At 31.4% G+C, this 14910-nt stretch overlaps 1 protein-coding gene across 1 annotated transcript; it reads right to left on the reverse strand.

Annotated features, from left to right (window-relative positions):
* Positions 1-4812: 4812 nt before the first annotated feature.
* On the reverse strand, positions 4813-10607 carry LOC145325118 (cornifelin homolog A-like). The gene is made up of 5 exons (XM_080167966.1): positions 9979-10607; positions 8146-8236; positions 7684-7750; positions 6858-6917; positions 4813-5049 (listed from the first exon to the last, which is right to left on the reverse strand). Exons 1-5 carry the CDS (start codon positions 10028-10030, stop codon positions 4978-4980), a joined length of 342 nt encoding a protein of 113 aa, XP_080024092.1. The 5' UTR covers positions 10031-10607; the 3' UTR covers positions 4813-4977.
* Positions 10608-14910: the final 4303 nt, after the last annotated feature.

Below are 14910 nucleotides of genomic sequence, written 5' to 3' on the forward strand. Positions count from 1 at the left end.
CCTATCGATTTCAAACTTTGCCTGATGATTTTTGTTGTAGCTAGGTACAATTTAGAAAGCGGAGCAACTCTATAATCGTTACCAGAATGTCCGTATGTCCATTTTAAACATATTGATTTTTGACTTTTTAACAGCAAATTTTTATGTGATAAAATCATCCGATTTCTCTGATTTTTGGAGTAATGATTCCTGGGACAACAAAGTACAATGGTATAGGCGAAACATCTCTATAATCAAGTCTTAAAAGTGTTAGTATGTCCTTAAAAATTATCTTTTAATTAAGCAATTTTTGACCCAATTTACTAACAATTTTGTTTCTACTTTTGTTCGTTTATATTCTGATCATCAGTTCTGACAATCCTTGTTTTTTGTATTTATTCCATTTAGCTTTGATTTCCCTAGTCCTTTGTTGTGTTGATTGTTCTAACCTTTTATTCCTGCTTTTGTCCGTTGTCCTATGCCTGCAACCCTGCATTTCCTACTTCATCGGCCTATCCCCATAACCCTGTCATTCCAAGTCCTGTTGTGTGTTCATTGGTTAGTTAATGTATTCAGTATTCTATTGAGTAGAAGCCAAATACTAAGATTGGGCTGCATTGTTCAATTAGTAATGATGTTTTACCCCCTATATTATCAGGAAGGGAGAGGACAATATCGGTAAAAATCAATCTATACCCCTTTTTTCCATCTATTTAAATCAATAAATAAAATTATTTACCACCTATAGAGTCAGGTAAAATTCTGACCTGTACGAATTATGATTAAACAGAGGTTAAGGATTGAACTATCATCAATTATGATTAACAAGAGGTTAAGGATTGAACTATCATTAATTGTGCTGTCCCTATATCCCTTTATCTAGTTTAAGTTTACAATTTTAGCTCCTCATGGATATTCATTAAAAAATCTGACCAAAAAAGTTTATTTCTTATAAATCCTTTCTAAATTGGTTAAATCTTTTAGAAATTTAAACTCTGATTTCTTATTTTCTAGTTTTTTCTTTTTAAAGGTTAGCTAGCTGTGTTAATAAAATGTTATAGTAAAACACAGCTCACGTATGGGCCCTCAGATGTCAAAACTTTATTTTAGTGTTTGGCCAAAATGACTTAGCAATTGTATCTGTAAGTACGTCTAATAACATCCTTTGCTATTTTTAAAATCCTAGAAAATTTTTTTTGCAAGAAAATTGCATAAATTCGCAACCTTTTTTAGAACCACTACATAACTCGAGTTTTAAAACTTTTTATATAAAATCCTTTTTACAAAAAATATCAATAATTACTTAAAATTAAACCTGAAAGAAAAAAAATCTCATTACACGTGTTAATTTGCATGTTTTAGGTCTTTTTTTGAGGAAAGTATAACTTCCACATTTTTGACAATAATATATTTTTTTAACATTTCAAAGTAAAATATAATAAAACTTAAACGATTTTTCTTGAATTATCAGTTGAAAATTTCATCAAACATGCAATTTAAGTGATGAAAATTTAATAAAATCATTTTTAGAATGTTTAGAATTACCAATTTTCTACATTTAAAACAAAATGTTAACATAATTTAAAAACATTTTAACATATAACTTCAAAAATCATTAACATTTTATAAAAAGATGTTTCAAAAAATAAATCATTAAAAGGTATTAAAATGCATTTGAAATTACTTAAAATTAAAACGAGAACATCTTTTTACACTGTATTCTATGTAATAGAGTTTAAATGACATGATTAGTGAATGAAATATTTCCTAAACTCATTAAGCCTTTTTGTGACTATATTAAAAATAATTTATTTTGTTTTATATTGCTTTTTTATTCAAATATTTGACAAAATTTTCCCTACGTCAATAAAATAAAGTCAGTTTTTTACTGTTTCCAGGTTTTTCTTTATAATTATAACAATTAAATATAATATAAATCTTCATTATCTTTTATTTGAATTATCATACACATTAAAATGTAAAGTATAAGCTAGAATAGCACTTTTTTCAACGAATATTTTAATGACATTATATCAAAATAATTCCTCTTAAATATCACACAACATATGATTGGGAAGTATAGCCATTTCTTGGAGGTATAATATTTACAAAAATACCATTAATTCTGTTTTTATCAGAAGTTAAAAAAATTGAACAATTCTAAAACAATGGTTGGCTGTCTAGATATTGAGTACACTAAGATTACGTCTCTGTTCTATTAAAATAACGTTGCAAAAAGAGGGGTTCTGAAAGTAATCTACCTAATTTTTTTTAAAGAACCAACAAGTACTGTCAGTATCTTTTTTCTTGTAATCTAGCAGACAATCAAATCATAACACAATTTTCATGATAAAATATTCAGGTTTCTACTTCACATTTTAAAAAATATACTGATCAATAAAATGTTCAAAATTTTACTTTGTACTAATTGACAAAATATGTTGTAATTCTTATTTTAAAGTTACATTTTTATCCCTGACAAAATCATAGACGACTTTTAAAGGCATCTTATCTAAACTTTTTGAAGAAAAACTTAAAAACGTTAATTAAGTATGAAAACTATTTTCTTCGATTTTTCTGAAGTTATTATCGCATTCTATGGGTTTTTTATTATCATTTACTTATATCGAAAGTGCCAAACATTGTACCCTAACTTATTCATTTAATAAAAAACCAGCCGTGACAGAGGGAGAAAGGGTTAGATATCTGTATCTCCCCTACTTAACCACCTTGTGCAACCCTTCCTTGGGTCATTGAAAATCAACCAATGATGTCGCTTATATTAACACAGCCAAGTAGCAGAAAATAATTTAGAAGCAGAAAAAAAGGGCCTTTGAAAAAAAGGGAGTTAGTTGTCTGTATATACATCTATAGTCTATACTATAGATCTGTAAAATGTCAAAAAGTTGGTTGTAACCTATCTTTATTAAACAGCATGATTGAGAGTGTGTCGTTGTGAGTAGCAAAGGATCTCACTAACCACTTAACCTATTTGGTACTCCTTTACAGTAAAGCTTCTCATAGGTCCAAGGAAGGTTTATAACTATTATGGGTAAAGGTAAAGAGTAATCACTTCTACAACATGTCCCCCCCCCCCCCCCCTCCAATTTTTTTGATTGAAACCAAAATCCTTTAATAGTTATTTCTCGTATCGTATTATAAACGGCTTTCCGCGGATATAGAATGTACAATTATAAGATTAAAACTAGTTTTTTTAGCCCCGTGGTTTTAATAAGTTTTAATCTTATGATTGTACATTTCTATATTCGTAGAAAACTGGATATAATACGATGCTAGACATAGTTTTTTCGTATTCATGAGAACCGGTTCCTATCCACCGGATTCAAATGAATACGAGAAAGTATTATTATCTTATCTCCTTGTCTAAAAAGTATAACATCAAAATGATAGTTATTAGCTGATGAGCTGATAAAAAAAAGCTTCCTTATTTTAATACATATACATTTTGCATACATATATATTTTAATGAATATTCGCCACTGCCAACAAAATTAATGATAAAAAGTCATGTTTGTCAATCATGGTGAGTCACAACTACACAACCACAAACAGATTAGTTAGATACAAGTGTGGATTACTGTAAAGTGGGATAGAGAATATTTACCCCAACCATTATAAAAATCATGTTAGTCAATCATAATGAGTCACAACTACACAACCACAAACAGATTAGTTAGATACATGTTTGGGTTAGTGAATCTACTCTTCAACCATTTTAAAAATCGTGTTAGTCAATCATAGTGAGTCACAACTACGCAACCACAAACAGAGTAGTTAGATACATGTGTGGATTACTGTCAAGTAGGTTAGAGAATATTTAGCACAACCATTTTAAAAATTGTGTTAGTCAATCATGGTGAGTCACAACTACACAAACATATACAGATGCATCAATAAATTACTGTGTATTCCAGATTTTGTCTTTTATATTTTACTGATCTTTGTAAAATATTTTATATATATTATTTCATAGTAATGGAAAAAAATTAAAATTAGTTTTTCTTTAAAAAGTTTTTGTTGGTGGTCAAGAAACATAATAAGGTATCCAGAATATATTAGTGCACTTGTTCTAACAATGCACAAGAATCAATTTGTGTATCTAACTGTAAAAGATAGAAAAACAATATACAATTACTGTTGAAGACAAAGGGATAATGAAAAATCATGAATACAAAAAGAAATAAATATAATCTATTATCTTGTTTTCTTATTTGGATCACTTTTTTGGCTGAGGAAGATATAAAAATAAGAGATGGGTATTTTTTATTGTTGTTGTGGGCTGATTAAATGATATAAATGATTGAGTTTTACTATATTAGTAACCCATAACCCAAAACACTGTCAATTCGAACCCTGAAAAATATTTGTTTTTGAAAATCATCTGGTAAAATTAAAGTGAACATCGCAAAATATCTCAAAATATTAGAGTAAAACACTAGAGGGAGAAAGGGTTAATTAACTAAATTTCCCTATCGCAATGACCTTGTGCAAACTCTCGATTGGGGGTTTGAAAATCCACACAGCCAGGCAGCAGAAAACAATTTGTTAACAGACGAAAAAGGTTATTGAAAAGGGAAGCAAGTAGTTATCTGTAAGTAAATCTACTCTATGGATCTGTTCTCATTACCACAACTGTTTTTGGTATTTGATAGGTTACACATATAATAAATGAACTTAAATATTTATGTAATAATCTATGAGACCTATTTAAAAAGTTTATGTTGGAACTTTAAAAGCTTACTAAAATCAATTTCAATTATTCTTTTCTTAAATTGATTATGTTTTAGTAAAAAAAATAGAAAAAATATCAACTTAAAAGATTTTATTTATTTTTCTAAATAAAAATTTTAAAATAAAGACACAAACATAAAAATTAATTTTTTAAAACTTTAATTTTATAGTTTATTTATCTCAGTTTCTTATAGTGTGAACTTATCATCATATAAAAGTATTTATTATAATATTGCTAATATAGCATTAATATTTTGGTTGGTTTGTGATGACATCGTTATTTCCATGAATTCCTTTTGTATCCAACTCATTTGCAATCTAAAATTATAATAAATACATATAAATAGCGCGACGTCCAGGGTGGAGGGATTAAAGAGACTGTTTACCCCCTTCAAACTTTAAATCTCTCATTCTACTACCCTCAAAATACAAAGATTTTTAAACGGGGGTTGAAGCACTGTAAAGTGTCATGTGTGACGTCATAAAAAGATAGGGATGAGAGGAGACGCGGGTAAGGTAACCCATAGAAAATAAACGTATTTTAATGACATCACAAATGACACTTTCCAGCGCTTCAGAAAACATTCGGAATATTTATTTTAGAGACTCTAGGCAAGCCTAAGAAATTTTATATCATTACATTTCTTCTATGTGAAAATAGAAATACACGTTGACGTCATCAAAGTATTTAATTAAGTACCAGAAAAAAATTAATCTATAATACAAAGTAGCTTGATGTCTGACCGTCTGTCTTCCGTCCGTCCCTTAAGATCTTGGTAACCACTGAACCGATCAGATTCTACTCTTCAGGAAATATACCTACTGGTCCTGTGGTGGTTTTAGGCTATTTTCTTGGGAGTTGGGACACCCCCAACCCCCCCAAAAACAAAAAAATCCCCCCCATCTTTTTTTAAAGAAAAATTTGCGAATTCGTCATTTATTCGGGAAAATTCGTATTTTTTTCTGCTGGGTAGGTAATAGAAGATGTAAGTATACCTCTTGGGGAAAAAAAACCCCTAGAGGCTAGGGGCGAAGCCGCTAGTATTTAAATAAAATAAACATAGGACAGTACAATTTCGTGAAATAATAAAACAGGCATAAAAATTTGACAATTTTAATGTAAATATCACAAAAAGATAAGGGAATGAATACTCCCTTTGTGGAGCGATACTTTTTAAATATCAACTATATCATATAAACAAAATTGAAGATAAGAATGTTTTCTCAATTATTAGGTGTTAAATTTATGAATAAATATCTTGATATTTTGAACTGTAGCTAATTTTGCAAATAAAAATATTCTATTTTTAGGCATGTGAATTTTGGAATATTTCTACAGGATCTAACAGTTTAGGATATAAATAACCAAAGAACACAGTAATAGTGTCTGACTGATTATGACGTAATAAAAAAAATTAGCCAATGAGAGGCCGTTATTGACCAATGGTAAAATTTATTGTGGCCTCTCATTGGCCAATTTTTTTTTATACGTCATAATCAGTCAGACACTATTACTGTGTTCATAACCACATTATAACCACAGCATAATCACCCCAAAAGGAGGTAAAACTTTTGTTAGGAGATGTGTCATAAAAGATTAAGTTGGTGGCCGGCGGTGTTTCCCCTTTAATGGAGGACGTAAGACTACAAGGTTTATAAAATCAAAATTTTTCCAATTTCCCTTTGACAATAAGCAATCATATTTAATACTTTAAAAAAGTTCTCAATTTCTTAAATTAACTTGCTTACAATATTTGGCTCTTGTTAATGTTCAACAACAATAGCTAAGTCTTACTTAATCCGAATGTGAATATGAACATAACAAAAAAAAGATTTGCTAGTTTTTAGGTTTCACAATTTATATTATAAGTCTTATTAGAATAGTCCATTATTATAACATGACGTCATTCAGGATTTTTCAGCCCAAAGTTTTTAGATGTATCCTCTATTTTATGGGCACTTTAAAGAGCTTCCCTAAGGACCTTCAAGTGCTGGAAAGACACAAATTTTCAAAATGACTATAATGTAAAATCTTGAAGAATGTGTGACTTTTCAAATGCTATAAAAAAGTGCTTAAAAAATTTACAATCAGCCGTTAAATTGGCAGTTTTTAAGATATGTTTTACCTGTACACTGACACAACATCCACAGCAACAGGCGCACAAAACATCATCCATTGTGCTACCCTAGATAAAGCATTTTCTTTACACTATGGTTTTAAATCCTATTCATATCTGCAGTTCTGAGTCATACTGAAAAATCATGTATCTTATCTCTTTAAAGACCGTTTTCCGAGAAAAATATAATAAAATTTATAAAATATATCCCTGTTTTCTTGACCCGTGTGTTCCAACCCTCGGAGACAACAAAACTGGTATTATTGTTTTACTTTACTATCCGTGAAAAAAAACCTCTATAAAACGATGCGATTTATGAATATAATTGAGGTTTGTATTTGTTCATATCTTATAAGTTTATTCCTTGAAACAAAAAAGATTGAAATTAGAGTTAAAATTGTTTTATTTTCAATAGGCAAGTCATCTATAATACAAAGTAGAACGATGTCTGTCCGTCTGTCTGTCCGTCTGTCCGTCTGTCCGTCTGAAGCTTAAGATCTTGGTAACCGCTGAACCGAATGGGCTCTACTCTTCAGGGAATATACCTACTGGTCCTGTGGTGGTTTTAAGCTATTTTCTTGGGGGGTGGGACACCCCCAACCCCCCCAAAAATGAAAATTTACCCCCCCCAAAAAAATACTCCTGGTGCTGCTGGTGCAGCTGGTGCTGCTGGTGCAGGTGGTGCAGGTGGTGCAGCTGGTGCTGCTGGTGCTGGTGCAGAAAATTATTTTTTTCTAGGGGCAAAGCCCCTAGAGGCTAGGGGCGAAGCCGCTAGTAGAGAAATAAGACATTAAATTATATGTGTCTAGAGTTTGAAAATATTAAGAATACTTACATCAATTCCAAACAATGTTCTAGCCTTTTGTCTCAGCACAAACAATGGAACTAGCGGAGTAATGCAACTGAAAGTAAATGAAAACTAGGTCAGGAAAATTTTTCAAAGTCGGGAAAAATGTTCTCTTACTATTTTTAAAAACTGTCAACGTTCACTAAAGAGTGCACGCACAAAAACGCACAAAAAAGAACGTGACTTACTGCTCGCACACTGAAAAGTATTGGGTATTGTCTATGTAATCTTTTGGAAATACGGTTTGATCAGGGATGGAAGGTACATTGCACTAAAATTTAGCTGTTACCCAATATTTTATAATCAAGTTTTTTCATTTGATGACTTAAAACATGTAGTACTTTTATCATCTAGCAGTGTACAAACTTTTTTCCCAATAATTTAAATCTACATCAATGTATATCAATATCTCAGAGATTGGTAGATAATTTTATGAAATAATATGCATACCATGCAGCTAGACAACACACTAATCCATTTTCTCCCAATCTTTCAGCATTTTGGTAGATCTGCACACATCCGCAGCACCAGCCCATAAGGCCTAAAAGATAAAATATGATTTTAATTCAAATAATTTTTAAGGCACTCGAGGGAAAAAGAAAACTTAGATCAATAAGCCAGTAAAATATGCAAAATCCACCACTAAACATAAGAAAACCAATACTAGAATAAACATTAAACTAAAATAAAATGGTACATTATGAGTATTTGACACTTGATAATCTTAAATTCCCATATATTTCAAGTGCTTAAAAGTTTTACTTTATTTATAATCATTTTGACTAAATAACAAAATAAGAATTTTTGTCCTTTTAAGTAATCCCATCATTTTGATGACATAACATTGAATAAATAACTTTGCGCTAAAATAAATAAATCATAAGTCTCCATTATCAAAGAACATCCAATAATACGGAGCATTTTGACAAGAAGTCAAATTAAGAAATTGGAAAATTCAAATTGGGTTATCCTTTTTGACTAATAAACATTTATTCTATATTTTATTTTGTCTGTTGGTCAGAGGCCCGGGAAATTATAAAAAAAATGGATATATTTCATATACTTATAATAGTTCACCTGTCCGTCAATTTAGGAAGCCTGTTGGGAAAGGTAAAATGAAATCTAACATGGAACAACTGAATAGAGCACTTTTTGTATAGCCTATTTTGTACTCAGGTCTATCGGTCTATAATGCAATGGGGAAATAAAATTTTATTCTTTACTTTGTAAGTTAAGCAGTCATAGGCGTCCAAGGGGGGGGGGTAATGGGCCATTTGGCACCCCCAAACGATTTTGGGGGTGCCGTAGGCACCCCCAAAATTTTGTGAACAATACCCCCCCCAAAAAAAAATTACCCCTACCTTGGGGGTGCCGTAGGCACCCCCAACGATTTTGGGGGGGGTATTTACCCCCCCCAAACCATTTTGGGGGGGGGGTAATTACCCCCCCCAAAATAAATGTTCTTTAAAAAAAAATTTGGGGGGGGGGTATTTACCCCCCCCCCAAATTGTATGTTCTTAAAAAAAAATTTTACTGAAAATTTTTTTTTGTGGGGGGAGGGAGTAAACTAGTTATAAAACTTACCAGGACCTATAAGACGCTTCACTTTAAAGTATAATCATATTGGTTCATTGGTTAGTGAGTTAATTATTGTATTTTTATGTTCTAAAGAATGAGATACTACTATATATTTGAATAGTAGTGGCGCCCTAAGCATCTAAGAACTCGTGTTTTCTAAAGGGTAAAAAGGGAGGAGAAAAATAGCCTAAAACCACTCAAAGGATTGACCTATAATAGTGTGGAACTATCATGGGATCTATGTGAAGCTTTCCTAAAAAGGAGAACTCAGTATTAAAAGTAATGAAATCTGAAGCTATAGTCAAAAAAACCTTACTTACTACTTTATGTTATAGGATAGTACTTATTAACTTAATAGATTAGGTAGGTGCTTTTTTTACATAATTAAATTACCCCCCCCCCAAAAATTTTACCCCCGGGGTAAATTAGTTTGGGGGGGGTAATTACCCCCCCAACAGATTTGGGGGGAGTATTTACCCCCCCCCAACAGACTTTAGGGGGGGTAATTACCCCCCTCAATCAAATTTTACCCCCGGGGTAAAAATTTTGGGGGGGGTAAAAAAAAATTTCGGCGCGCTTCGCGCGCCATTTTACCCCCCCCCAAACACGAATTACCCCCCCCCCTAAAATTGTTTACCCCCCCCAAAAAAAAAAGCTTGGACGCCCCTGGTTAAGCTGCCTGATTTTTATAAAGTTTATACTTACAATTGCCCATATCATGCATGCAGTCAAAGGTTCCATGGTTCCACTCAGACATTTTGATAGATTTTTAAGTATCTAAAGTAAATAAAGAATAGTTATATATTTCATTACTAAAACTGCACCCCTAGCATCAACGGGCATTTAGGACAAACTATCTGAAAACTCGCAATTGACCAACATATTTTGGGTATAGTCCCTTTCGTGGCAACACCCCTTAAGGGGCTATTCGTAGTATTTTCACATGGGTGATTGCCCCGCAGGGTTAGAGCCCCCCGCAGTGGCTAGAAATAGGAGAAAAGCTAATGTGAAATTACGAAGAAACACCCCTTAAGGGGCGTTTCCACGAAAGGGAGTATACCCCGTATTTTTCTCTAAAAATGGAGAAACCAATGCATTCAGTCGTTCGACGGAATAAAATATTATCACTTTGTATTATAGAATTTGTAAACATAGTGGCAGATATTACTTACATAAAGATGTCTAAAATCAGATGAGATACAGAATAAAATGTCGTATTGAGGGATATCTTAATACAATTTAACAGAAATAGCTGGTTTTTTTCTAAATGTACATACTAAATAATATTTAAATGTAAAAAAAGAACGTGTCCTAACTTTTGTTATTTTTTTTAACTTATTCGAGACGAGTTCCCAAAGTTTAAAGTTTTGATTAAACGGGGTTCAACTAAATAGATTTTTTAATAATTACTCAACAGAATTAAAAAAGGAAGGTGTCAAATTAAAGATCTTACTATTTTTGTTCATAATGGCAATTTTCTTTTTTTTTGTTGCGTTTTAGTTTCTTAAAACCAACTCAATTTTTTTAAAATTACTTCAAAAAAAACTGATTCTATATTTAAATTATATGGATCATTTTACATCTACTACTTACTAAAAACACCGACTAGCTATTTTTTTAATATCACAAAAGGTAGGACATCTTTAAAGTATTGTTAGATTGCAATTGTTGCTGTACATAACGCCATAAATGCTATTGTTAAAATTCTAATATAAAAGAGGTACAATATAATGTAGGTATGCCTATCTACTTTCCCATAAAACTGAATGTGATCTTCTTATTTGTCCAAGGTAGGTTCTAGACTATTTTTATGGAAGTGTAGGTAAATCCTACCAAACTAATAACCACTACAAAAGCTTTTTATCTTCATAACAGTTCTAAAGCTAGGACTGTTTAGAAAAGTTCAATCAAAAAAATTTTGAAATATATTATGTATCTTATTTCATCTAATTAAAAATACGAATATGATTAATTGCTATGATAGTTTAATGAAAACTGCCAACCGAATACAAACAGCTAGTTTTATTTACACTTCTTTAGTGATAAGAAACTTTTTCACATTACTCATGAGACGATGAAGGTAAATTAGGATTGTGGTTAGAATCTCAAAATCAGAGAAAAGGGAATGTGATTCTGACAAACAATTCTAAAGGAAAATTTCTCCACAACCCCCTTCTCATTTTTCTCCCCTTCTTACACACTCCCCTTCAGTTACGTAAAAAAACAAGTTTTACACCAACTTTACTTCAACAAAATAATTAATTTTGCTGCATTTTCCATTGGAATTAATTGGCTGAATACCAGCCCCAGCTCAAAATAAATATAACACCCTCTCTTGATGTCTATATTACTTCTTGATGTCTGTATTACACATTCCTAAACCTAACACCTCCCAACACCCGAATAGATTTTTGTTTAAGGCAAGGAAAAGAGAATGTGATTCTGCCAAACAATTCTAAGTGAAAATTTCCCCTCAACTTCCCCCCCCCCTCTTCTTACCCACTTCCTTTTCAGTTACGTAAAAACAAGTTTTACTCCAACTCTACTCCAACAAAATAATTAATTTTGCTGCATTTTCCATTGGAATTAATTGGCTGAATACCAGCCCCTGCTCAAAATAAATATAAAACCCCCTCTTGATGTCTATATTACTTCTTGATGTCTGTATTACACATTTTTAATTCTCACACCCCCAACACCCCTCTAGATTTTGGTTTTATGTCCCATATGCTTTAAAATGGTAATTTTAAAAGCTATTGATCCATCTCAACCCAAGACTACTTTATCAAACTAACATCTTTGTACAGGCCATATATATATTTCAATAACTAAGGTTATCATTCTCAATCGTCCTGTAAAGGAAAAAAAACACAAATCAGTAAATAATACATATAAAAAGTCTATTTTTGAAAAATCTGAATAAGATATTTAATGTTTATTTTTTTCTTTTGATTTAATGAATTGTAGGGATGCATCGCATCTTTTTAAAAGGTTATGTATTTAAAAATGCTGTTAAAATTAAATTTTCATAATTTATATTAATAAAAACACATACCTATAAACTTTTTGGACATTTTAAACATATTTAAATGTTAAACTCCCGCTACATATCTATTTATGGTCTAACAGCAGACCAATACAAAACAAACAAAAAAAACAGCTGAAAGAAAGGGTTGAAGATTTTTAATAGGCGTAGCTAGAGGGGATTGTGGTGTGGTTGTTATTTTCATTTTTTTTTTTAAACATTGCAACTGCATTTTACATTCTAATATTTAATATGATAATTTATAAATTTATATGTGCTAATCCTTATTAAAAGTAACATCATGTCTGTAGCTGTCTATCTATCGAAGGTTTTTGCTTACCACTGAAGCTTCTCGTATGTCAAGGAAAGGCTTGTGACTTTTTTGGGGGAGGGTACCACCACTATTTCAAGAAGAATAACACCAAGAAAAAAACTATTCTCTTTCCATTTAAACAAAACTAAAATGGAGTGTCGGCCCAACCCTTTCCTCAAGGGCCCCTAGAGGCCTCTAGGGGCGTAGCCGTTAGGGAATATTGTAATGTGATAAATACAAACATGTAAAACTAACAAAAGTTGTTAATATACAACAACAAAGTCCGAATTTACCAATCCAAGAAAAAAAAACCTCATAGTTTACATCACAGAATAATACACAGTTGTGAAATTCAAGGAACTTGTTTGTCGTCATTAATTAACCTATTAATAATAATACTATTGGCCGTGCGGCTCACAACAGCCTCATAGTCAGCCGTTTTGTTTCGTAATTCACTTAATATGCATTACTTCCAGCTGCACAGCTTACTAGGCCGTCAATTTAGCCACACCCACTAAATTTCAAATCACGCACACTAAGAATCACTAGACTAAGAAACCCTCAGCCGCAGCAACCTAAGCCTTACTCAGATTCAGCTACCACCAGCTGCAGAAACAACTGCTTTTTAGCAGCTCTAGCCGTTGAAACGCTCAGCAATTAAAATGTATCAGACAATACTACTCAAATTAACCAACCTCAGGTGCAACCACACTAAGTCACACTAAGCCGCAGCAACCAAAGCTGCAGCCGCTTATTCATATTCAGCCCAAGGCTCCAGGTTAAAGGTGCAGCTGACCTTAAATATAATAAGATACAGTGTAGTAGAGTAAATGTTATAAAAATTAGAAAGAAAATACTCGTAACTAAGATAAGATAATATTTTTAATTATTCATAAAAATAAGTCCAGAAATATTTTGTTTGCAAATTTGAGATATTCATTTATTTTTTTTTACTAGCAATGCAGCCACTCTATAATTAAGTTACCATGTATGTTAATCAATAATAAATGTTTGTTTTACATCTAAAATATGTCAATTTCTGCTACATTAGTATAGTTTTGAATTGCGGCTAACTAATACTGATCAGGAAGTAAGGGAAAGGACAATGGATCGAATATTCAATATTTAGGAGTCTCAGACTTTGGGTACTGGCTTAAAGGGAATGTGCAAGAATTTAGCAGTTTCTGACTGAGTTTGGGTACTGGTGCATCAAATGCCGCTAACTCGCTGTGTTTGTTTTGAATATAGCAGACGGAAGAATTTGTTATGATATGGCTGATTTTAAAAAAAAATTTCACCAAAAATATCCAAAAACTTTATTGTGATATTTGTGTAATAAACAATCTAAGAACCATAATATAACAACCTAAATTTAATTCTTGTGCATAGTGGTATTTAAAATCTAGGAATATGGGTTGAACAAGTTCCAGGGAGATTTTTTTTAGTATCTAATTATTTTATGGTTACGTCAGTCTGATATACTGATAATCTAATTTTCAAATGACTGCTTTTTTTCTTGGAACTTTTTTCTTATTTTATAGTTTTCTAAATTTTGTTAACACGCCCTTTACAATTTCCTTCAAATTTTCTGAATTAATATGGATTTCATGGCCTTTCTTTTAAAACTCCTAAATTGCGTTAATTGCCCATTGTCCCTCCATTACTCCCTGAATACTGATAATTTTTAGAATAACAGCACTTGAAAATCATAAAATCAATTTAACATTTATGAAAACAACTCACAAATTTATTGTAACCTTAGAAGTTAGAAAAAAATTTTCAGGAAGATTTTTCAGTTTTACAAATTTTAGATAAAATTCATTGGAATACGACATTTCATTGCATATTGCTACAATAACCTTCAGAAAATATTTATTCCTTCACAAACATTTTAAAAGCTAATTTTTCTTCAATTGTAGCTTGTCCGTCTACCCTCATAACATTTAGGTAACATCAATAGTATATTTTGGCATATTTAATTGTATTATTAAACCTGATATGAAGATTTCTCAAGTTAGGAAATTTAGTTTTTAATTTAATTCTATTGCCTTTACAAATAACTTTCATGTGTTAAAGTTTAATTTTTTCAATGAAAGTATGTTGGCAGTAATTACTTGTTTTTAAATTACTATGCTAATAAAGGTATCTCATTTATTTTTTTTATTTATGCAAAGAACACATATGTAATCTGGAGTCGCCCAAATAACAGCGACTATTTTTTTTTAATCTGAGCGGGATGGATAGAATATTGATAGTTGGAGTCACCTACAAAAAACGGTAGCTTTAAAAGGCTAAAAAT

Source organism: Acartia tonsa, chromosome 7, assembly GCF_053477335.1.
Source record: "Acartia tonsa isolate MP-2025a chromosome 7, ASM5347733v1, whole genome shotgun sequence".
In the NCBI taxonomy this organism is placed as follows: domain Eukaryota; kingdom Metazoa; phylum Arthropoda; class Copepoda; order Calanoida; family Acartiidae; genus Acartia; species Acartia tonsa.